The sequence below is a fragment of the Lipotes vexillifer genome, unplaced genomic scaffold (genome assembly GCF_000442215.2).
Source record: "Lipotes vexillifer unplaced genomic scaffold, Lipotes_vexillifer_v1.1 scaffold1771, whole genome shotgun sequence".
Classification (NCBI taxonomy): Eukaryota; Metazoa; Chordata; class Mammalia; order Artiodactyla; family Lipotidae; genus Lipotes; species Lipotes vexillifer.
This window is the reverse complement of record NW_006770128.1, coordinates 167181-190784: the sequence shown is the minus strand read 5'-3', so window position 1 is coordinate 190784 and position 23604 is coordinate 167181. Positions and strand designations below refer to the sequence as shown.

The 23604-nt window shown below is 40.8% G+C and overlaps 1 protein-coding gene across 1 annotated transcript in view; it reads right to left on the bottom strand.

The window, feature by feature from the left end:
* The window catches only part of TMEM163 (transmembrane protein 163), a 257272-nt gene that overhangs the window by 228344 nt on the left and 5324 nt on the right, over positions 1-23604 (bottom strand). The window contains exon 2 of the mRNA XM_007446031.1: positions 21190-21309. Coding sequence (XP_007446093.1) covers positions 21190-21309 — 120 coding nt within the window. The remainder of the gene's footprint in view (positions 1-21189; positions 21310-23604) is intronic.

Sequence of the window (23604 nt, the reverse complement as noted above, 5' to 3'; positions counted from 1 at the left end):
TTCAAAAAGACACATGCACCCCAATAGCCAGGTCGTGGAAGCAACCTAAATGCCCATCAACAGATGAATTGATAAAGAAGATGTGGTACTTATATATACAATAGAATATTACTCAGCCATAAAAAGGAACGAAATTGGGTCATTTGAGACGTGGATGGATCTAGAGACTGTCATACAGAGTGAAGTAAGTCAGAAAGAGAAAAACAAATATCGTATATTAACGCATATATGTGGAACCTAGAAAAATGGTACAGATGAACCAGTTTGCAGGGCAGAACTTGAGACACAGATGTAGACAACAAACGTATGGACACCAAGGAGGGAAAGCCACGGGGGTGGGGGGCGATGGTGGTGTGATGAATTGGGCGATTGGGGTTGACATGGATACACTGATGTGTATAAAATTGATGACTAATAAGAACCTACTGTATAAAAAAGTAAATAAATTTCAAAAATTAAAAAAAAAAAGAAGATCCAACACACCTACACCTGAAGTTCCTAAGGTATAAAATGAAAGCAATAGAACAGAATACTAAAAACTATAATTCAAGAAACGTTTCTGAAATAGAAAAACATTAAGCTGCACCTTCTATCTGGGAAAAGTTGACCCAGAATAGCAATCACCAAGACATAGTTTGACAAGGCTGTAAGTCATTTTTACAATCTGTCATTTTTTCAATAAGTCTTTGTATCAATGACTAACTCATTTTTTCAAAAAGTCATTGTATCAATCTGTCCTTGTAGCTGTCACATTCATGATGACTCTGCATGTGCATACCAATATACCTCTTTAGCCCTTGTTTCAAAATGTCCTACAAAGGAAAATGTCAACGATGGGATCTTATTTCTCTTATATACCAACTTCCTCCTTATTTGAAGGTGTAATAAACTGCTTAGTTGTGTCTAATAATATCATCACACCAAGCATTTATATGTGCACACATACACTATTTTCTTCAAAATTACCTTCCTTTTATTTCTCCAGTATATTACATTTAGGATATAATACTATTTTTGTAAATGTTATGCATAGATGGAACTTTAAGATAGTGAAATAGGTATGATGAAGTATTTGTTATAAAAAGGGTACACTGGATCTCATAAAGCTGCAAACTGATACTATGTAGAGAGATCCACAGTATTAAGACACTGCAATTTATCAAATCTCCTGTTAATGAACATCTGTCTCCCTCCCAGTTTTTTGTCATTACAAACAAAAGTGTTATGAACAGTCTGTGTATCTCTTAAACACATATAAAAGTTGCATGATCTGTAAATATCTTCTCCCGGTCATAGGCTCATTTTCTGTTTTACATAGTTCTTTCTTATGCACAAATAGTTTAGTCTGCTTGTAGATAAATGTATTGATGTTTATTTTACTAATGTTAAAATTATTCATGCTTTTTATTGCTGTGGTTAAATTTATTGATGTTTGTACTTTCTGTCTTAAATTTACAAACTTTCTTTACTGTCAAGTCATATGCATATTCTCATATTTTAATTTTAAAGTTTTAAATTCCTGCTTTTCAGGTTTAATGTCTTAACTCACTTGAAATTTATATTTGTGTATGGTAGGAGGTAGAAATTTATTTTCATTTTTTCTGTGCAGACAGCCAATTGTTTCAGTACGGTTACTTCCCTCCCCAACTTGTGACGCTACCTCTCTTGCATATCAAATTTCCATATACGGGGCTTCCCTGGTGGCACACTGTTTGAGAGTCCACCTGCCAATGCAGGGGACACAGGTTCGTGCCCCGGTACGGGAATATCCCACATGCCGCGGAGCGGCTGGGACCGTGAGCCATGGCCGCTGAGCCTGCGCGTCTGGAGCCTGTGCTCCACAATGGAAGAGGCCACAACAGTGAGAGGCCTGCGTACCACAAAAAAAAAAAAAAAAAAAAAAATTTCCATATACATGTGGTGCTAATTCTGAACTCCCTATTCCACTTCCTTGGTCTGTTTGTCCCTAAAAACACAATTTCAACTGCTCTAGTTCTTTTTGTTGTTGTTGTTATTTTGTGGCCGCGCTGCGCAGCATGCGAGATCTTAGTTACCTAACAAAGGACTGAACGTGACCCCCTGCAGTGGAAGCACAGTCTTAACTACTGGACCACCAGGGAAGTCCTCAACTGCTCTAGTTTTCAATGTTTAGACAAGTGCATGCACCTTGTTCTTCAAAATCACCCTAAATATTCTTAGCCTTTTATTCCTCCACATAACTTTTAGAGCTTACCAACTTTACTGAAAAAAAAAAAAAAACTATTGGAATTCTTAGTGAAATTGCATGTATTCAGGTTAATCTAAGGAAAATTAATATCTTTATTACACTGTCTTCCCAATCATGAAAACAGGATATTTCGCATTATTTTATTTTATTTTATGAATTTTAATAATATTTTCTAACTTTCTGCACTAAGGAATTGTACATAGATTTATTCCTTTTGGTTTGTTACTATAAGACATGGTATTGTTTTAAAAATTAAAAATTCTACTTCTGGTTTGACATTGTATAGGAACACAGTTGATTTTTTTTTGAATCTTATTTTATTTTTTTATACAGAAGGTTCTTACTAGTTATCAATTTTATACACATCAGTGCACACATATCAATCCTAAACGTCCAGTTCATCACACCACCACCACCACCACCCCTCCGCTTTCCCTCCTTGGTGTCCATACGTTTATTCTCTACATCTGTGTCTCAATTTCTGCCCTGCAAACCGGTTCATCTGTACCATTTTTCTAGGTTCTACATATATGCGTTAATATACGATATTTGTTTTTCTCCTTCTGACTTACTCGACTCTGTATGACAGCCTCTAGACCATCCAAGTCTCAACAAATGACCCAATTCGTTCCTTTTTATGGCTGAGTAATATTCCATTGTATATATGTACCACATAGGGATTGCACTGAATCTGTAGATTACTTTGGGTAGTAAAGTCATTTTCACAATATTGATTCTTCCAGTCTAAAAACATGGTATACCACCCCATCTGCTTGTATCATCTTTAATTTCTTTCAACAGTGTCTTATACTTTTCTGCATACAGGTCTTTTGTGTCCCTAGGTAGGTTATTCCTAGGTATTTTATTCTTTTCGTAGCAATGGGAAATGGGAGTGTTTCCTTAATCTCTTTCAGATTTTTCATCATTAATGTATAGGTATGCAACCAATTTCTGTGCATTAATTTTGTATCCTGCAACTTTACCAAATTCATTGATCAACTCTAGTAGTTTTCTGGTGGCATCTTTAGGATTCTGTATGTATAGTACCATGTCATCTGCAAAGAGTGACAGTTTTACTTTTTCTTTTCCAATTTGTATTCCTTTGATTTTTTTCTTCTCTGATTGCCATGGCTACGACTCCCAAAATTATGGTGAATAACAGTGATCAGAGTGGACATCCTTGTCTTGTTCCTGATCTTAGAGGAAAAGCTTTCAGTTTTTCACCACTGAGAATGATGTTTGCTGTGGGTTTGTCATATATGGCCTTTATTAGGTTGAGGTAGGTTCCGCCTATGCACATTTTCTGGAGAGTTTTTATCATAAATGGGTTTTGAACTTTGTCAAAAGCTTTTTCTCCATCTATTGAGATGATCATATAGTTTTTATTCCTCAGCTTAATATGGTGTATCACATTGATTGATTTGCATATATTGAAGAATCCTTGTGTCCCTGGGATAAATCTCACTTGATCATGGTGTATGATCCTTTGAATGTGTTGTTGGATTCTGTTAGCTAGTATTTTGTTGAGGATTTTTGCATCTATATTTATCAGTGATATTGGCCTGTAATTTTCTTTTTTTGTAGTATCTTGTCTGGTTTTGGTATCACGGTGATGGTGGCCTCATAGATTGAGTTTGGGAGTGTTCCTTCCTCTGCAATTTTTTGTAAGAGTTTGAGAAGGATGGGTGTTAGCTCTTCTCTAAATGTTTGATAGAATTCACCTGTGAAGCCATCTGGTCCTGGACTTTTTGTTTCTTGGAAGATTTTTGATCACAGTTTCAATTTCATTACTTGTGATTGGTCTGTTCATATTTTCTATTTCTCCCTGGTTCAGTCTTGGAAGGTGATACCTTTCTAAGAATTTGTCCATTTCTTCCATGTTGTCTATTTTATTGGCATAGAGTTGCTTGTAGTAATCTCTTAGGATGCTTTGTATTTCTGTGGTGTCTGTTATAACGTCTCCTTTTTCCTTTCTAGTTTTATTGATTTGAGTCCACTCCCCCTTTTTCTTGATAAGTCTGGCTAATGGTTTATCAATTTTGTTTATCTTCTCAAAGAACGAGCTTTTAGTTTTATTGATCTTTGCTACTGTTTTCTTTGTGTCTATTTCATTTATTTTTGGTCTGATCTTTATGATTTCTTTCCTTCTGCTAACTTTGGGATTTGTTCTTCTTTCTCTAGTTTGTTTAGATGTAAGGTTAGATTGTTTATGTGAGATTTTTCTTCTGTCATGACGTAGGTTTGTATAGCTATAAGCTTCCCTCTTAGAACTGCTTTTGCTGAATCCCATAGATTTCGGATCGTCCTGTTTTCATTGTCATTTGTCTCTAAGTAGTTGGGTTCTTTTTGTTTTATTTTTTTGTTTTTTTGTGGTACGCGGTCCTCTGACTGTTGTGGTCCCTCCCGTTATGGAGGACAGCCTCCGGACGCGCAGGTTCAGTGGCCATGGCTCACGGGTCCAGCCGCTCCGCGGCATGTGGGATCTTACTGGACCGGGGCACGAACCCACATCACCTGTATCGGCAGGCGGACTCTCAACCACTGCACCACCAGGGAAGCCCCCTCTAGGTAGCTTTTTTCTTTGATTTCTTCAGTGATCTCTTGGTTATTTAGTAACGTATTGTTTAGCCTCCAAGTGTTTGTGTTCTTTATGTTTTTTTCCCAGTAATTCATTTCTTATCTCATAGCATTGTGGTGAGAAAAGATGCTTGATATGATTTCAGTTTTCTTAAATTTACTGAGGCTTGATTTGTGACCCAAGATGTGATCTATCCTGGAGAATGTTCCATGCGCACTTGAGAAGAACGTGTAATCTACTGTTTTTGGATGGAATGTCCTATAAATATCAATTAAATCTATCTGGTCTATTGTGTCATTTAAAGCTTCTGTTTCCTAATTTATTTTCATTTTGGATGATGTATCCATTGCTGTAAGTGCGGTGTTAAAGTCCCCCACTATTACTGTACTACTGTCAATTTCCTCTTATATAGCTGTTAGCAGTTGCCTTATGTATTGAGGTGCTCCTATGCTGGGGGCATATATATATTTATAATTGTTGTATCTTCTTCTTGGATTGATGCCTTGATCATTATGTAGTGTCCTTCCTTGTCTCTTGTAACATTCTTTATTTTAAACTCTATTTTATCTGATATGAGTATTGCTGCTCCAGCTTTCTTTTGATTTCCATTTGCATGGAATATCTTTTTCTATCCCCTCACTTTCTGTCTGTATGTGCCCCTAGGTCTGAAGTGGGTCTCTTGTAGACAGCATATATATGGGTCTTGTTTTTGTATCCATTCGGCAAGCCTGTGTCTTTTGGAGCATTTAATACATTCAGGTTTAAAGTAGTTATCGATACGTATGTCCCTATGACCATTTTCTTAATTGTTTTGGGTTTGTTTTTGTAGGTCCTTTTCTTCTCTTGTGTTTCCCACTTAGAGAAGTTCCTTTAGCCTTTGTTGTAGAGCTGGTTTGGTGGTGCTGAATTCTCTTAGCTTTTGCTTCTCTGTAAAGCTTTTGATTTCTCCATCGAGTCTGAATGAGATCCTTGCTGGGTAGAGTCATCTTGCTTGTACGGTCTTCCCTTTCATCACTTTAGGTATGTAATGCCACTCCCTTCTGGCTTGTAGATGTTCTGCTGAGAAATCAGCTGTTAACCTTATGGGAGTTCCCTTGTATGTTATTTGTCATTTCTTCCTTTCTGCTTTCAATAATTTTTCTTTGTCTTTAATTTTTGCCAATTTGACTACTATGTGTCTCGGCGTGTTTCTCCTTGGGTTTATCCTGTATGGGACTCGCTGCGCTTCCTGGACTTGGGTGGCTACTTCCTGTCCCATGTTAGGGAAGTTTTCGACTATAATCTCTTCAAATATTTTCTCTGGTCCTTCCTCTCTCTCTTCTTCTTCTGGGACCCCTATAATGCGTATGTTATTGCGTTTAATGTTGTTCCAGAGGTCTCTTAGGCTGTCTTCATTTCTTTTCATTCTTTTTTCTTTATTCTGTTCCACAGCAGTGAATTCCACCATTCTTTCTTTCAGGTCACTTATCAGTTTTTCTGCCTCAGTTATTCTGCTTGAGTCCTTCTAGTGTAGTTTTCATTTCAGTTACTGTATTGTTCATCTCTGTTTCTTTGTTCTTTAATTCTTCTAGGTCTTTGTTAAACATTTCCTGCATCTTTTCGATCTTTGCCTGCATTCTTTTTCCAAGGTTCTGGATCATCTTCACTATCGTTATTTTGAATTCTTTTTCTGGAAGGTTTCCTATCTCCACTTCTTTTAGTTGTTTTTCTCGGTTTTACCTTGTTCCTACATCTGGTACATAGCCCTCTGCCTTTTCATCTTGTCTATCTTACTGTGAATGTAGTTTTTGTTCCACAGGCTGCAAGATTGTAGTTCTTCTTCCTTCTGCTGTCTACCCTCTGGTGGATGAGGCTATCTAAGAGGTCCCTCCTGATGGGAGGGACTGGTGGTGGGTAGAGCTGACTGATGCTGTCTGATTTTTGTATATTAAACTTCTATCCATCCACACCAACTTTGCTGAAATTTCTCATTTCTTCTAACAGTGTCTGTAGACTCCCTTGTCTTTTCTATGTACAGCAGACTATACTATCCATGAGTAATGCTGGTTTCTTTTTTTCCCCCTCTCCAGTCAATATGTGTACTTTTATTTCTTTTCCTTGCCTTATTGCACTGGCTGGGACATCAAGAATAATGTTAAGGAGAAGGGATAATAGCAGCATCCTTATCTTCATTCTAGGTTTTCTGGAACTGCTTCTAATCTTTATCTCTTATAATTGTTGACATTTTAAGTTAGATACCCTTTATGAAGCTAAAACAATTCCCTTCTTTGCTATAAGTTTTTATCTTGCCTTGAATTCTATCCAATGCTTTTTGTATATCTACTGAGAGATGTTGACTTTTCCTCTTAATTTATAAACATGGTGAATTATGTAATAACTGTTCTAACTACACCATCCTTGCATTCCAAAATTAACAAAATATGGTAATGATGGTTATTTACTGTTTTGTTATATAAACAGAGAGATTTAGCTTGCTAATATCTTATTTAAGATTTTCACATCTATATTCATGAGTGATACTTATCTATAAATCCTTCTCTATCGTCTTTGGTTTTTGGTATCAAGCTAGTACTACTCTCAAAATGATATGGGAGGACTTCCCTGGTGGTGCCGTGGTTAAGACTCCAATGTAGGGAGCCCGGGTTAAATCCCTGGTTGGGAAACTAAGATCCCACCTGCTGTGTGGTACAGCCAAATAAATAAATTTTTTTTAATGATATGGGAAGCTTTCCTTCTTTTTCAGTGAAACAGAATACATGAGACTGGGATTATCTAATCCTTGAATATTCATTCATAAAAACACCTATAAAACCATGTTGGCCTAGATCTGAGTTTCTCAACCTTGGACTACTGATATTTTGGGCCAGATAATTCTTTGTCTGGTGGGGGACTGTTCTATTCATTGCGGGATGTTTAACCGCATCCCTGGCCTCTGCCAGCCAGATGCCAGTAGCACTCGTAACCCCAGTTGTGACAACCAAATATGTCTCCTGACGTTGCCAAATGTCCCTTGACAATGGAGGGGGCAGGGAGTTAGGTGCAAAATCATACCTGGATGAAAACCAATGGCCTAGATTAACTTCTTTAATTTAAGTCAGGTATACTTGCTCATTTTTTTCTTTGAGTCAATCATGACAGATTTTGATTGTAGGAAACCATGCATTTCACCTAAGCTTTCAAATTTATGGGCATAAAACTGTAAGCAATAGTCTTGTTACCTAAATTTTTATTACTAATTATTATTCTTCATTTAACTTCTAAGTACTTTTCACTCATTCCTTTTCTGTTATGATCAGTCTTACCACAGTTAAGCTTATTTTATTAGTCTTAAACAGCTTTTAGTTTTATTGATTCTACTGTATCTTTTTCTCTTTCATTAATTTGTACTCTTAAATGTATTGTTTTCTTCCTTCCACCTACTTTGGATTTACTGCTTTTCCCTTTCTTAGTCTCTTGTTTTAGTTTTGCTCATCAATTTTTAGTGTCTAATTTCCTTTAAGTTCTAAATAGTTTTAATTATTTAATATCTCTCCCCCTTGAGATACTCAGAAAGGTGTTAATTTCCCACATATGTCGTGATATACAGAAGTATTTTAACTATACTTGATTCCAAGTGTTCACTGCACTGTGGATAGAGAACACTGTAAAATATAGATTCTTAATAATTACATGAGACTTTCATTGTGACTATGGAAGTGGTCACATTTAAAAATGTTCCATAACGTTAAACAGACTTGTTGGACGCATGGTTCTATATTGACCCATTGGGTCAGTGTTCTTTAAACTGAAAGTTACAACTCACTGGTGGCACAGAAAATCAATTTATTAGGTTGTGACCAGCACTTTTTTCAAATGAAAGAGAAATGTTCAAGTGCACTTTTTTTTTCTAATTTTAAAATCTGTGACATGAAGTCATTCACACATGGTCAGTATGATATAGTTCAATGACAACATTTTTTAATTTTCCTAGTAGCATAAAAAAAACCATGCTGCGTATTATAATTAAATGTGCTTAGATATGATGACATGTAGTGTATACATAAAATATAAGTTCCGATATACTAGGTGACGTGTGCATTTTTTACTACAGATAGCAGTCAAAAATATTGGAAAACCACTTAATTCCATAATTCAAATATTCGACGTCTTCACTAGTTTTTTTGTCTTTTAATTTGTCAACAAGTACAAGAGTTACAATAAAGTCTACCATTATGATTATGATTTTATCAATCTCTACCTATAATTCCATCAATTTTGGTAGGGGCTTTGGAGCTTTGTTTGGAATAAGAAATTCACAAGTGTTTTGTCTTCTGTGTGAACTGAACCTTTGTTTATACAGTAACACCCTTTATACCTAATAATGCATTTTGTCTTCAAGCCTCTATTTTCTCTGATTAATATAGCAACAAAAACCTTTTGTTCCTATTTGTCAGACATATTTTCTATCCCTATACTTAAGCCATTCTGTGACCTTATGTTTTAAGTTTATCTCTTACTAACAGCATACAGCTAGATTTTTAAAATCCAAGCTATCTGACTTTTACCTAATGGATTTAAGCCATTTACATTTTTAAAATTACTCAAATGTTTGGATTTGTTTCTACGTTTTGCCCTTTCTATGCTTTTTCTGTGCCTTTTTTCACTTCTCCTGCTGCCTACTAAGTTTTTAACTTTTTCCCCTGTAATGGTTTGAAACGTATGTACTCCACTCCTTCCATCAATTCCAAAACAGCCTCAGACACTTCTAAAAATACTGACTATTCTCTATTTCCTCTTTTTTCTACTTTTGGAACCCTTATTCATTTATTTTAGAAATTTTCCTAACTTTCATGTCTCTTAGAAAATATGAAAGAGAAGAATTACTTTGTGCTACATTCTGGGTAAGTTCCTCAGACTATGTTTTGGTTCACTATTTCTCATTGGTTTCTGATTCACTTAGTATGTTTTTCACTATAAATTGCTGTATTTGACACTTCCCGGGAAATATGGCAGGATGGTTCCTCACATTTACTTTTGCTTCCTCTAAAAAACTCACTACACTAAAAGTAGAGGTATATTTAAAAAAAAAAAAAAAGACAACCCCATTAGAAAAAGAAAATGAAAGAGGCAGCAAAAAGTATTTTTAGATGTTAGAAAACATATGGGCATGCAGTAATTGATTTAACAGACTCCAGAAAGCAAATTCCTAAGGCAGCTGTGTGAAAGCAAAAAGGCAACCCAATTTACACTCAGGGCACTGAAGAAGAAAAAACAACAATTGGTGGCACAGGGTAACAAAGAGAAGACGGAAAACAGAATGACTGGTTCAAAGCCTATTTAAAAACCACTCCTCCAGATTCCCTCCCCAACTCCTATCAGACACTAGAGGTTTATTCTCTGAAGAAGGTGCAACAGTCTCTTGTTGGAGGAACACCAGACTCAGCTAAAGGTGGGAAATCCAAACTGAGCTCTTAACCGGCAGACCAAGTTAAGAATTCCAAATAGAATGCTGAGATCTCAATCTTCCTCCTCAATTTAGCTAGCAAAACTCAGGCAGTCAGGTGTCTACCCTCCAGGAAGATCAGAAAGCCCTTCTCTGGGCAACCTGGGAAGTCCAAGAGGAAAGATCAGGAAGTATTAAACTGGAATCCACCCAAAAAAAACCAGTCCAACCCACAGGGAAGTCCATCTACATGTTCAGAACTGTAGTCAGCTTTTATTATTTTTTTATTTTATTTTTTTAACATCTTTATTGGAGTATAATTGCTTTACAATGGTGTATTCTAGTCAGCTTTTAAACACCCACTTTATTTGTCTCTTATTTTTTTCCATTATGGTTTATCACAGGATATTGAATATAATTCCCTGTACTATACAGTAGGCCCTTGTTGTTTACCCGTTCTCTATAAAACAGTTTGTATCTGCTAATCCCAAACTCCCAATCCATCCCTCCCCCACACTCCCTCCCCCTTGGCAACCACAAGTCTGTGTTCTACATCTGTGAGTCTGTTTCTGTTTCGTATGTAAGTTCCTCTGTGTCATATTTTAGATCCCACATGAGTGATATACGGTATTTGTCTTTCTCTGTTTGCCTTACTTCACTTACTATGATAATCTCTAGGTCTATCCATGTTGCTGCAAATGGCATTATTTCCTTCTTTTTTATGGCTGAGTAGAATTCCATTGTGTATATATGCCACATCTTCTTTATCCATTCATCTGTTGATGGACATTTAGGTTGTTTCCATGTCTTGGCTATTGTAAATAGTGCTGCTATGAACATAGGCGTAAACCCCCCCTCTTTTTTTTTTTTTTAACACCCACTCTTAATATGAACAGACTATCAAGGATCACCACTCACAGGATTCCTCACATGAGCCATGAACCCAAGGCAAGCAGGAAAAAAAAAGCACCTTGGAGGAAGACAACACAAGAACCAGAAAAAGATTTTTTTAAACTATCATTAATATTTGCTCAGAAAGATAAGAAAAGATCTATGGAAAAGATCAACAAAACAAGAGTTGGATGATTATTTAAAAGGCACACTCAGACAATTAAAAATAAACTTGACAGTAGGAACGAAAAGCTCAATAGAAACGCAGGAGTATAAAGTGGAGGAAATTTCCCACAATGTAGAGCAAAAAGACAGAAAAAGATAAATGGCAAATAAAAAAAAAAAGAAAGGAAGGGCATACATTCATGAAAAAGACCCTACTGCAGCCAAGTCTCATACAAAGGATTATGATTTAGAAACGTTTAGGACTTAAATAGTAACCCTACAAATAAGAACTTCAAGACTCTTAAAGAACATTATGTCCTACCGAGAATTTTCTATGAAGGCATCAGTCAAGTGTCAGGATATATTAATGACATTTCAGGCTTGAAAGCTTCCCTTCCCTTGCACCCCTTCCTAGATAGAGGAGCTAAAAGAAGATAAGGGTGTCAATCAGAGAAGAGAAAACGTGGTATCCAGGAAACGGGGAACTCAGCAGAGGAGAAAAATACAGGGAATGCCCAAATCCCTTGTGAAGGGTGATCCTAGGATGCATCTGGGCACCTAATAAAAAGGGCAACCAAACAGATTAGAGGATGTCAAACAGCTCCAAGAGAGATTTCTTCAAGATGAAACTGACAGAATTATCAGTGCATCTGAAAATATTACAGAGAAGTTGAGGTTGGAATAAAAATGGTGAATTAGAGTTTAATAAGAAATAGATGCAGAGAAAAGTAAACGTAGGACTAAACAAAACAGATAGTAAAACCAAGAGAAAATGAAAAATGGTGCAGGAAAGAAGTAATCCTTCACCATATAGCTCAGTGAGCAAGAAGTATGTAGTCATAATAATGCAAAGCATAACTATTATGCAAGGATGGAAATCCGAGAAGTCAGCATGTTTGTGTGGGACCAGGAGGAGGGTGAAGAGTAAATTATCTTCTTCCATGGTGGGAAGTCAACAAATAATGCCTAAGTGACAAAAATTCAAGAGCTGGCATTAGAAGCCTGTTATTTATAGAGATATGAGTAAATGCAAGGATCAACTAACTAGAGAGGCAAAGTCATTGCCAGGATGGGGACAAGGAGGAAACAGAGAGGAGAGAGAGTGGGGGCTGTTATAGATCTTAAATTTTTAAAAACTACATCCCTGTTACGGCTTCCATAAAAACAACAAAAATATATATTTCTTTGGTTACTTTCCATTTGGTCTTTTCAGTGTCTTTTCCTTTCACGTGTTTGATTCCTTTTTGATTGTCTACTCACTACATATACGCATTTTAAAGATTTTGTCAGGTAATTCTCTTCTCTGGAATTGGGAGTTCTAATCACATGCTGTCTGACTTAGTCATGGTGGATCCTTTCTCAGGAGCTTCCTATTGTTGGATTATGAGCTCATCTTTGGTGGAGCATCATCCATGGGATGCTGCTGGGACTTACCTGAGGTTCTACACTTGCTTCTTTCAGGCACTCCAGGGATATTTCTGACCTAGAGCCACGTCTCTGTTAATATCTCAGCTTGAGGGTTCGTAGGCTACTCGGGCAGGATAAACTCCTAAAGCAGATGCCATGGTATATCCCCTGGATCCTCCCTCAGGACCTGAGCATTCATTCCTCAAGCCACCAGGAATGAGGGCTGCTAACGGCTCACAGTTACGTCCCTCTCCTGGAACCAGCCTCAACTGAAGGAAGCTTCCTCTGCCAAGGTTACACTTTTCCGTGGGGCAGCTCACACCAATGACTGCTCTGACAACCTTGCTTCAATTAGAAAATTCTGAAGGGCCATTCCAGCTTCTAAGTCCCTGTAGGACAAGCCTCTGAGGTAACAGCATCGAAGTTCAACTTCTCCCTCTGCCCAATCTTGATTCCCTTGCTCCCTTTCAGGTATTATTCCTTAGAGCCTCTCCCAGCCTCCACTCCCAATACACATCTTGCAGTAAATCTCAGAGTCTCAGGGTCTGTTTCTTAGGAAACCAACCTAGGAAAATTCCAAACACAAACTTGCACAAGGTCAGTCCCGTGGTTATGAATTCTAGTGGAACACTTCCCAGCCCTCACCAAGCTAAGCCGAGTCAGATAAGCTTCCTTATTGTCTTCCTAGGCTGGTGAGTGGGTTTATTCTGGTCCATCCTTTCACTGAAGGCAAAAGTCCTCCAGCCCCCACTATTTGCTCTGACATCTGCGGAGTTCCCCTTCCCATTAGGCTGGAGCTCTTCAAGGGGACCAAGAGACTGTCCCACTTCCTTTTTTTTTTTAATGTAATTTTTTCTATACAGCAGGTTCTTATTAGTTATCTGTTTTATACATATTAGTGTATACATGTCAATCCCAATCTCCCAGTTCATCCCACCATCCCCACCCCTCCCCCGCGCCTTCCCCCCTTGGTGTCCATACGTTTGTTCTCTACATCTGTGTCTCTATTTCTGCCTTGCAAACCGGTTCATCTGTACCATTTTTCTAGATTCCACATATATGTGTTAATATACGATATTTGTTTTTCTCTTTCTGACTTACCTCACTCTGTATGACAGTCTCTGGGTCCATGTCCCACTTCCTAATGTTCTCTGTCATACCTAGCAGAGCAGACAGGCAACAGAAGTTCGCTAAGGACTGGATGAACACATCCACCAGCTGGAAGGAAGGATGAGCTGATAGGCATGGGAGAGTTGGCAGAGAGTGAGGAACAGGTCCCTTTACTGGGGGAAGGAGGGTTATCTCCCAAACTCTGGCATCATCTTCAGCCCTCAGGATGGGACACGAGGAAATAACCTCCTGTCAAGAAGTTTGCCAGACATTCATCTTCAAGACGCAACTCCCAGAGGACCAAATCACAACCCTGGAGTACAAGCAGACCAGAAAACCCCTTCTCGTCCAACCAGCTAACAAATATGCCTAGAAAGAGACTGAGAGGCAATAGGAAAAGCCCTCAGGAATTTCCCACAGGGCTCTGGGCTGTTTCCTTGCAGAGCCCAGGCGCAAGCAAGGAGGGGCAAGGACCCGGCGAGCCTAATGAGATGAGTCCAGCCGGGGCTCACTGCCCAGCTCCCCTGAGTCACTGCCACCGCTGTGTGACAAAGACACTCCCATGCAAATGCACCCTGGCCACACTTTTAATTAAAGGCTATGTGCAGAATGCAGGGAGAAGGAAGGCAGAACAAGCAAGCAGCTGCTAAGACCCCTCCTCCACTGTGGCTAGAAACAGCAGCTCATGGTTAGTGTGGAGACTCAGGAAGATGTGCTCTCCTAACAGCCACAAGCGAGTCCGGTCAAAAGAACCTGGATCCTTCGGTCCAAGAGGAGGCAGAGGGAGAGGGGAGGGCAGGAGAGTGGAATGAGGGGGAGGGGGAGAGAAGGGGCCTGCATGCCCCTTCCCCCTTCCCCACAAAGTTGAAGACGGCTTTCCCCCTTGTTTCCATTCACTTGAAAACGCTGCCGTGCCTTTTTCGGAGCTCTTTACCTGCAAATGTACATCCTCAACCTGCTGCAGCCACGGTGGCCTCAGCAGGGAGATGTCAAAAACTACTCCAGTCCAACCAATATCTGAGCGCCAACTGTGTTAGGGGCTGAGAAAGCAGAATGGAGAAGACGGCGCCCTGCCTGTGAGGAGGGTGTATCAGTGCACAGAGCGACAATGATTGTGTGTCACGTTCCTGTGCTGGGTGCCCACGCGGCTATGGGCAAAAGGGGCATTTCAGACAGCCCGGAGGGTCAAGGAATGCTTCCTGGAAGAGGGGATCTTTCATCTCAGTTTTGGGGGATAAGTACAATTTAGCAAGAAAACAAAGCGGGGGGTCAGGAACAAAGGGCATCTGAGGCCAAGGGCAGAGCAGGTGCATGGGTATGAGAGCGCAGGGCTGGACGCAGCATTTGGGGAACTACACGAGGGTGCTTGTGGGCTGGCATGGCCAGGAGATGGGAGGAGCCGAGCACAGCCAGGAAGGCGGGGCCAAAATCAGGAGGAGCCTTTAGGTAAGCAAAGGGGTGGGACGAAAACACTACTCTGTGTCCGTGAGGCATCACTGAGCCAACATATGGGGGAGGGGACCAGGCAGCAACCTGTGAGGTCATGACCTCGAGGATATGAAGGAGGAACCCAGAGGCAGGGCGTGTTGTCAGGATGAGGCGCCCAAACTGCGTTTCAGCCTGTTCCTCCCTCCCGGTTTCCACCTCTCAGAATCAGCATCCCCGGTTATCATTCGCCCGGCACGTTCCCGGGTAGCAAGTTATCCAACTTAGCACGCCCAGGATGTGGCTCACAAGCTTCCTGCCCACATCCTGCCCCCACCGTGTCACCTGGCTCAGGCAGGCCGTGGTTGGGAAGTTGTTCCGGAAAAATCTCCACCTCGAATCGACTTCACACTACACTAGGGAAACAGCAGCTTGGGAAGAGGCCGGGCTCTTTGGAAGACCAGCAAGAATAAGATGCCATATCTATCCTAAGTACCAACGGAAAGCGTGCATGGCACCACATCTGGGCTTCCCATGCCCAGAGAATATCTAGAAGAAAATACAAGACACGGGCAACAAACATCGTCTGGGAGGAGCAGTAACAGGGAGAGAGCTTAGGATGGAAAAGAGACTGGCACCGTGTACCTTTGGCCTCATGCATTTTTATAATGTGCACATACTTCTTTTATCGATAGGAATAAAAAAGAACAGCAAACAACACGAAGGATCATTCTATGAACAGAATAGAAACCGAGTGTTGAAGTCTTTGGTTCAGGGAAACAGCTCAGGGGCTGAGTCTTAAGGACACAGGCAGGAGAGGCGAGGCCCTCACAGCTGTCATCATCCAATGGCATTGGGGACACAAAGGGGAAAACTGGGATGAAGAAAATACACTGTGTGAAGGGTAAAACTACTCTGGGGGATGAGTCCTGGTGGCTGGGGAGGCCCCTCTGAGGATTCAGCCACCTGGAGATCCATGGGAAGATGAGCTTTGCTGAAGGATGCCCACTCACATCCTAAGGAGAAGTTGGGGTGTCTGAGAAAGTGGGGCAAGGGTCAGATCAGGACGCACGTTTTAGGCCACTGTAAAATTTTTTTTGGCCACGCCACGGGTCATACAGGATCTTAGTTCCCCGACTGTCCTCCTGCACTGGAAGCAGAGTCTTAACCACTGGACCGCCAGGGAAGTCCCACCACTGTAACTATTTAGATTTTACTCTTAGGGCACCAGAAAGCCACTGGAGGATCTTCTGTCTTCTTTCCCACCTCACAAATGTGTCACTTGAGAGATACCTAAAAAAGTTCCCAGACATATTTTGCTGAGTTTATAGCAGAATCTGTAATTTCATTTCACTTAGCTCTCAACTCTTGGACTCACAAATTAAAAATAAAAAGAATAAGTACACTTATTCTACCATTTTTAAGGGTCAACAGTTTATATGAAAACGAGATATATTACTTTAAAACTCCCAAATATAAAATCAGTCCTTTCAGAAAATTTTCTAATTCTTTTTTTTTTTTTTTTTTTTGGGGTCCGCGGGCCTCTCTCACTGTTGTGGCCTCTCCCGTTGCGGAGCACAGGCTCCAGACGCGCAGGCTCAGCAGCCATGGCTCACGGGCCCAGCTGCTCCGCGGCATGTGGGATCTTCCCGGACCGGGGCAAGAACCTGTGTCCCCTGCATCGGCAGGTGGACTCTCAACAACTGCGCCACCAGGGAAGCCCCAGAAAATTTTCTAATTCTTAAATCTACTGATTCACAAAATTTTTGAGTGAGCTTTTTCTGAGAAGATCTTGGTTTGGAGTACTTTTTTTTTTAAGTAGAACTGTGTATCTTAGGAAAAGTTTTCCCCTGAGAATGTTTCAAATATATCTTCATTTCTCACAGAACATGTATTGAGTGCCTAAAAATTAACTTGCACTCATTCAAAGCTCAGAAAGAGTTAGAATGCATTTTCCTAAATCATTCTAACAAAGACATCAATGATGTCAAAACTCTGAATTTTGAAAAAGAACTTCTGTTCTCTTTCTAGCCTCATTATTAAAACAGATTTTTTTTAAGGTTTGTTCATAACAGGATTGCCATTTTCCATGCTGCCTACCGATTATAAACAGAAGTAATTTTAAAGCCAAACTAGAGCTCTCTCTGAAATATTCAAGATGTATTACCATCTGGTTTTATATCAGCATTTGAGCAGGTCCAAAGAATCACTACATTACCAAGTATTATCAAAAATAGTTCATTTCCCTTTCAAAGCACATATTCCTCTCAAAATACTTTCAAGTCACAAACTCTGAAAATTCACCTAATTTTTAAAACTACACCAGACATATGAATGTCAACCATCGTTACATATGTAAGTGATTTGCCACAGATCACTCAGTAATACTGACCAAAGCTAGTTTCATCTAATGGTCTTTTGGAAAGTACTAATTTGGGAAAACACGGCATATACCTGATTACTTGGAAGCATATAGGAAGTAAAGGGTAACAGTCTTTGTTTGCAATGTACACACTATGTAAAAATACAAATCTTCCCAGCCCTGAGGAAAAGTGCCCGCCTAACGTATATATAGCCAGCAGCCTGATTTCCAAACACAAAAGAGACAACAGCCTTTCTCCAGAGGATGCTCAGCTAAAAATCAGCATCTACGAGTAAAGAGAAAATGGCAGGTGGGGAGATAAAGATGGGTTTCTAACTGAACCTGCAGATACAGCTCCAAGCCAAGGCCCTTAGCCAGAGAATGGCTGTCGGATTTTCCAGCTGTCTCGACAAGATTTCAATTGTTCATAAAATAAATGAGACCTAAGCCTGGTATCTAAACAAATGTTTAGATGAAATTTATTTCTAAGAAATCTTTTCCTTCCACTTAACTGAAAAAACACTTTTTAAGATTTCTCTCAGTTCATTAATTCAACCATCTTGAGTACTGATTCCATGTAAAGATGTTCATCCTGCCCCCAAAGAGTTTACCATCCAGTAGTGGCAAGAAGGCATGACAATAAACACAGTCTTCTAACTCTTCACCATGATTATAACCCCCCGGCAACGCACACGCACGCACACACACACACACACACACACACACACTCCGAACACTTCTCTGCCATCTCAAAGCACTGCATTCTATAGCAATTTTCCTTGCATTTTCCTTGAAATACTAATTTACACAACTTCAAAAGTCAGTTTATATCGCTTAATCTCTACTGATTTTCTCTCCCTCCAAAACTATGAAAAGGATTGAGCGAAGGCCTGTCAACATGTAAACGATGCCTTAAATTTTTTTTAATGTTTCATATTACAAAATAAACTTAGGAAACTAAAGAGTAAAACCAGCAGCGCTAACAACACAGCCACAGGCCGCCTTAAGGGCCTAAAATACGAAACACAGACAGGTGCACGTACACTGAAGCTACTCTGTAGTTAAGGTGGGAAAAAACATAGTTTATCCTCTACCTGTTTTGGTTTCACTGGACCAGAACAAGTTGAAAGCAACTTGGGAACAAATTAACTGTATCATAGAAAGCAACAAAGATCATATCATGTGTATATCAATGCCAACATTTTATAGGCAAGAACTTACAGGAGTTAAATTGCTTGCTTGCCGTAAAAAAGTGGTAAGACCATTCTGAAAAGAAACAGAACGCTTCTCACAAAGCAATATTCGAATTCCATATGCATTATGCAACAGTCTTTTCCTATTATAAGAAATGGAACAAAGTTTTTATGATAACTCAAGTGATCAGGCATAATACGGGAAACCAAAATTTCCTCCAAATTTGTTCTTATTCTGAGATTAAAGACATCAAACGTAGGTTTCTTCTCCCAAAGGAAAGACTTGCTCAGTATTTCTTCACATTCAGGTCTTCATTCAAACACCCACGTTATAGAGTCGTTAACATCTCTATCAGGCACACAGCCGTGCACCTGAGTAACTATTATTCTGTTTGTAAATCACCTCTCCCTTCCTGGCATTCCTCTTTCTTTCCATGTGTAAATTATGGTGTCAGATTCGGACCCCACCACCAGCTACCGCAACCAAATTATCCTGCAGGGACATCAGTCGGGCTCCAGGGACATCAACTGGGCTCCTTATTTTTGATTCAGCATTTAAAAAAAAAAAGGATGAGAAAGAGCTATTTTCAGGAATCAGAATTCCTCTTTTTTTTTAACATCTTTATTGGAGTGTAATTGCTTTATAATGTTGTGCTAGTTTCTGCTTTATAACAAAGTGAATCAGTTATACATATACGTATGTTCCCATATCTCTTCCCTCTTGCGACTCCCTCCCTCCCACCCTCCCTATCCCCCCCCTCCAGACAGTCACAAAGCACCGAGCTGATCTCCCTGTGCTATGTGGCTGCTTCCCACTAGCTATCTATTTTACGTTTGGTACTGTATATATGTCCATGCCACTCTCTCACTTTGTCCCAGCTTACCCTTCCCAGAATTCTTCTTGATCAGATTTCTGGCTCACTAGTAAATGTTTGTACCCTGCAATGCATTATTCTTGGCTGCTAAATGTGTGGCTTTAAGAAAACAAAAAACAGGGCTTCACTGGTGGCACAGTGGTTGAGAATCTGCCTGCCAATGCAGGGGACACAGGTTCGAGCCCTGGTCTGGGGAGATCCCACGTGCCACGGAGCAACTGAGCCCGTGAGCCACAATTACTGAGCCTGCGCATCTGCAGCCTGTGCTCCGCAACGGGAGAGGCCATGATAGCGAGAGGCCCGCGCACCGCGCTAAGGAGTGGCCCCCACTTGCCACAACTAGAGAAAGCCCACGCACAGAAACGAAGACCCAACACAGCCATAAATAAATAATTAATTAATAAATTAAAATTGCAACCTCCCTTTAAAAAAAAAAAAACAGTTATCAGAAAAAAAAAATTAAAAAACAAAACAAAAAGCCAAGACATGATACTACAGTGTTTCCAATATAAATTGCTTCCAGGAATATATGCTGAGTTTTGCTGGGAGCACTTGGTCAAATTCTAATATTCCCTCTTGGGAGCCAACACCAACTTCCAGCAGCAGCTCTAACTGTGCAGAATGGAATTTCAAACACACACAGGGCAGCATCTTCCGGCGGACACAGACCTTTCTTCTCCTACTCTGTGGGGTATCACATGAGACACCTCGTACGATACTCATCACTTAGAATATAGATCGTTCTGTTAAAGTCATAAATTAATCATGAAATGCACAAAATACATTCTTTTCCCTAACATTAAAGAAAATAAATTAAAAACATTGTGGTTTCCAGCAAGGTTGAGCTGAAGCTGAATGTCACTGCTTAAGCTTGTGAATCACTGCACGATGTAATAATAAATACCACACACACATCTCTATAGGCTGCAAATGTTAGCAGAGAAAACGCATGTCATGGGGCTTCCTAACACGGAAACAGGATCATCCATGGGCAGAAAGTGTTCAGTTGTCTTAGTTCCTCTTGATTATGATAAATATTTTTGTTTCCGTGGCCACTGAAAACTTGAGCGAGGACCCTCCCATTCTCCTTTCATTAAAACGAACGGATGATTTTATTCTAAACCTTACGCAGATATAATCGGGGGAAAGATTGCACTCATCTGGTGGCATGAAGCTCAAAATACGAATCTCAAGGATGTATATTTGTCACATGTCAGCCCAGGCTGAAGGCATCCACCAAGAGAATATCTTCACTATTCAGCTGGCAGCCAGAATCTACTGCCACGAACCCGCATACTGATAAGAGCCAAAGCCCCCAGCCACATTCTCTATTTCTTCTTCTTAACCACCTCTTGCCTCTGCAGAGGAGAGAAGCCATTTTGCTAATTTATAAGCAACCTGACTATGCAACCATTGAAAAAAATTTACTCATCAATGACAGTCAGCTAAAAGCAAAAGCACATCCCATAGGAGTCAGAGAATAAAACAGGCAACACCGGCACATACATCGATCAGCAAGACGCCGGATACTCACTAAAGGCAGCCACCGCCAGGGCTAGGGTGACAATAATGGAGAACCAGGAGACCCACAACGCCTTCTTTCTGTAGTTCTGGGCTTCGTGGGGTTTTAGCCGAGTGCTGCTTTCTAGTAAGCCTGACAAAAACAAGGAGAAAAGGAAATTAGGCATTTCCTTATTAAGAAACCCACAACTAGAGCTATTCTTTCTTAGCCAAGGATTGCAAACTGACAGCCCGCGGGCCAAGATGTGGGGTTTTTCAATTGAAATATAGTTGATTTACAACACTGTGTTAGTTTCAGGTGTACGGCAAAGTGATTCAGTTATCCAAGAGGTGTTTTAACATTTAGGAGGGTCGCACGGAAATCAAGCTTTCTGGCCTCTCTTGAAAGATCTCGGGCTCTGGCAATATCAGGCTCGTGTTCCCAAGGGTAATGGCAGCTGTCTTCTTTCTCAAGTACCCTACCACCCCCTGACCTGACATATGACCCCAGCCATCACCTCACCCCTGTGGCTCACTGGCTCACATAGATGCTGCTCCTTCTAACGAGACATTTTCATTAGAAAAATAGCACAAGTAGCCCACATCTGGTTGGGCATTTGGGCTCCTCAGCGTGGCACTGATTTGCATTGCTCCATCAGCATGGCCCTAACTGGCGGACCGGGTTTTGGGGTTGTGGAATACAAATGCCCCCACGCTGCCCCTCAACAGTTAACAGAAGGAGGGCCATTTCTCTTTAACCACAACCAACAGCCACCAGGCCTAAATGACATGCCACGTTTTCTTCCCTCTCTTTCTCCTCTATAGTATCTATTCCTGTGTATCAGTCAAATGTCAAAAAATTCTCACATTATTGCAGCGGGGTAAACCTGCTGAAAGTGGAGGTCGCTCCCCAGGTGGGTCACGTGTAAGAAAGGTTTGATTTCATCTCCTATGCTTTCAACATTGAGAGTCCTCAACAGTAACAGAAATTCAGGACGACTCTGAGGCAATGCCCAAGCTTCAGCAGCCATGGGTTGAAGACTAAAACATCTTCAGCACGATCTTGATTTATATGTTTTCTTCTCCTTTGTAAAGAGATCATATACGGCATCTCTTAGCTGCATGAAGAACCAAACTCTCAGCCCAGCATTCTACATAAACGGGACAACATCTCTGGCCAAAACAACCCATAATATACCTTTCAGAGGTGGAGCAGCCTCATCACAACAGCTCCAAATGATGAAGGAATTGGTAGTCAGAGCTTAAGCACCCACCTGTAAAATAAGGCACAGTGTGCAACAAATCACACCTAAGCATTGTGGAAAAGGCATCTTCCCGTTAGACTGACTGGGTACCACAGTAAGCCTCTGGTTGCCAAAAACTGCATCCTGCTCAAAAATTATAACAAGGACCCTGTTAAAACTTCCCAATTCCATTAACTACCCAGATTTAAGCACCCTGAAGAGGGCCTAAATAAACAGGAAATGTGGAGAAGCCTGCTTACTGAGTCCAGTGTACAGCCACAGATTTTTTTTTTTTTTTTTTTTTTGCGGTACGCGGGCCTCTCACTGTTGTGGCCTCTCCCGTTGCGGAGCACAGGCTCTGGACGCGCAGGCTCAGCGGCCATGGCTCACGGGCCCCGCCGCTCCGCGGCATGTGGGATCCTCCCGGACCGGGGCACGAACCCGTGTCCCCTGCATCGGCAGGCGGACTCTCAACCTCTGCACCACCAGGGAAGCCCCACAGATTTTTTTTTTAATGTAATTTATTTTATTTTATTTTTTATTTTATTTTGAACTGTGTTGGGTCTTCATTGCTGCACGTGGGCTTTCTCTAGTTGTGGCGAGCGGGGGCTACTCTTCATTGTGGTGCACGGGCTTCTCATTGCGGTGGCCTCTCTTGTTGCAGAGCATAGGCTCTAGGCACGCAGGCTTTCAGTAGTTGCGGCACGTGGGCTCAGTAGTTGTGGCTCGCAGGCTCTAGAGCGCAGGCTCAGTAGTTGTGGTGCACGGGCTTCTCATTGCGGTGGCCTCTCTTGTTGCAGAGCATAGGCTCTAGGCACGCAGGCTTTCAGTAGTTGCGGCACGTGGGCTCAGTAGTTGTGGTGCACGGGCTTAGCTGCTCCACGGCATGTGGGATCTTCCCGGACCAGGGCTTGAACCCATGTCCCCTGCATTGGCAGGTGGATTCTCAACCACTGCACCACCAGGGAAGGCCCCACAGATTTTTTTAATCATTGAAACCTGTAGACTTATTTACAAGCAAAAGGTAGATGAATTTGCAAAAGGTAGGTAATAAACTCCATCTCCATCACCTCACTGTAAAAATCTCCCCAGACCTTCCTTTAAAAATGCGCTTGGGTCTTCCCTGGTGGCGCAGTGGTTGGGAGTCCGCCTGCCAATGCAGGGGACACGGGTTCGTGCCCCGGGCCGGGAAGATCCCACATGCC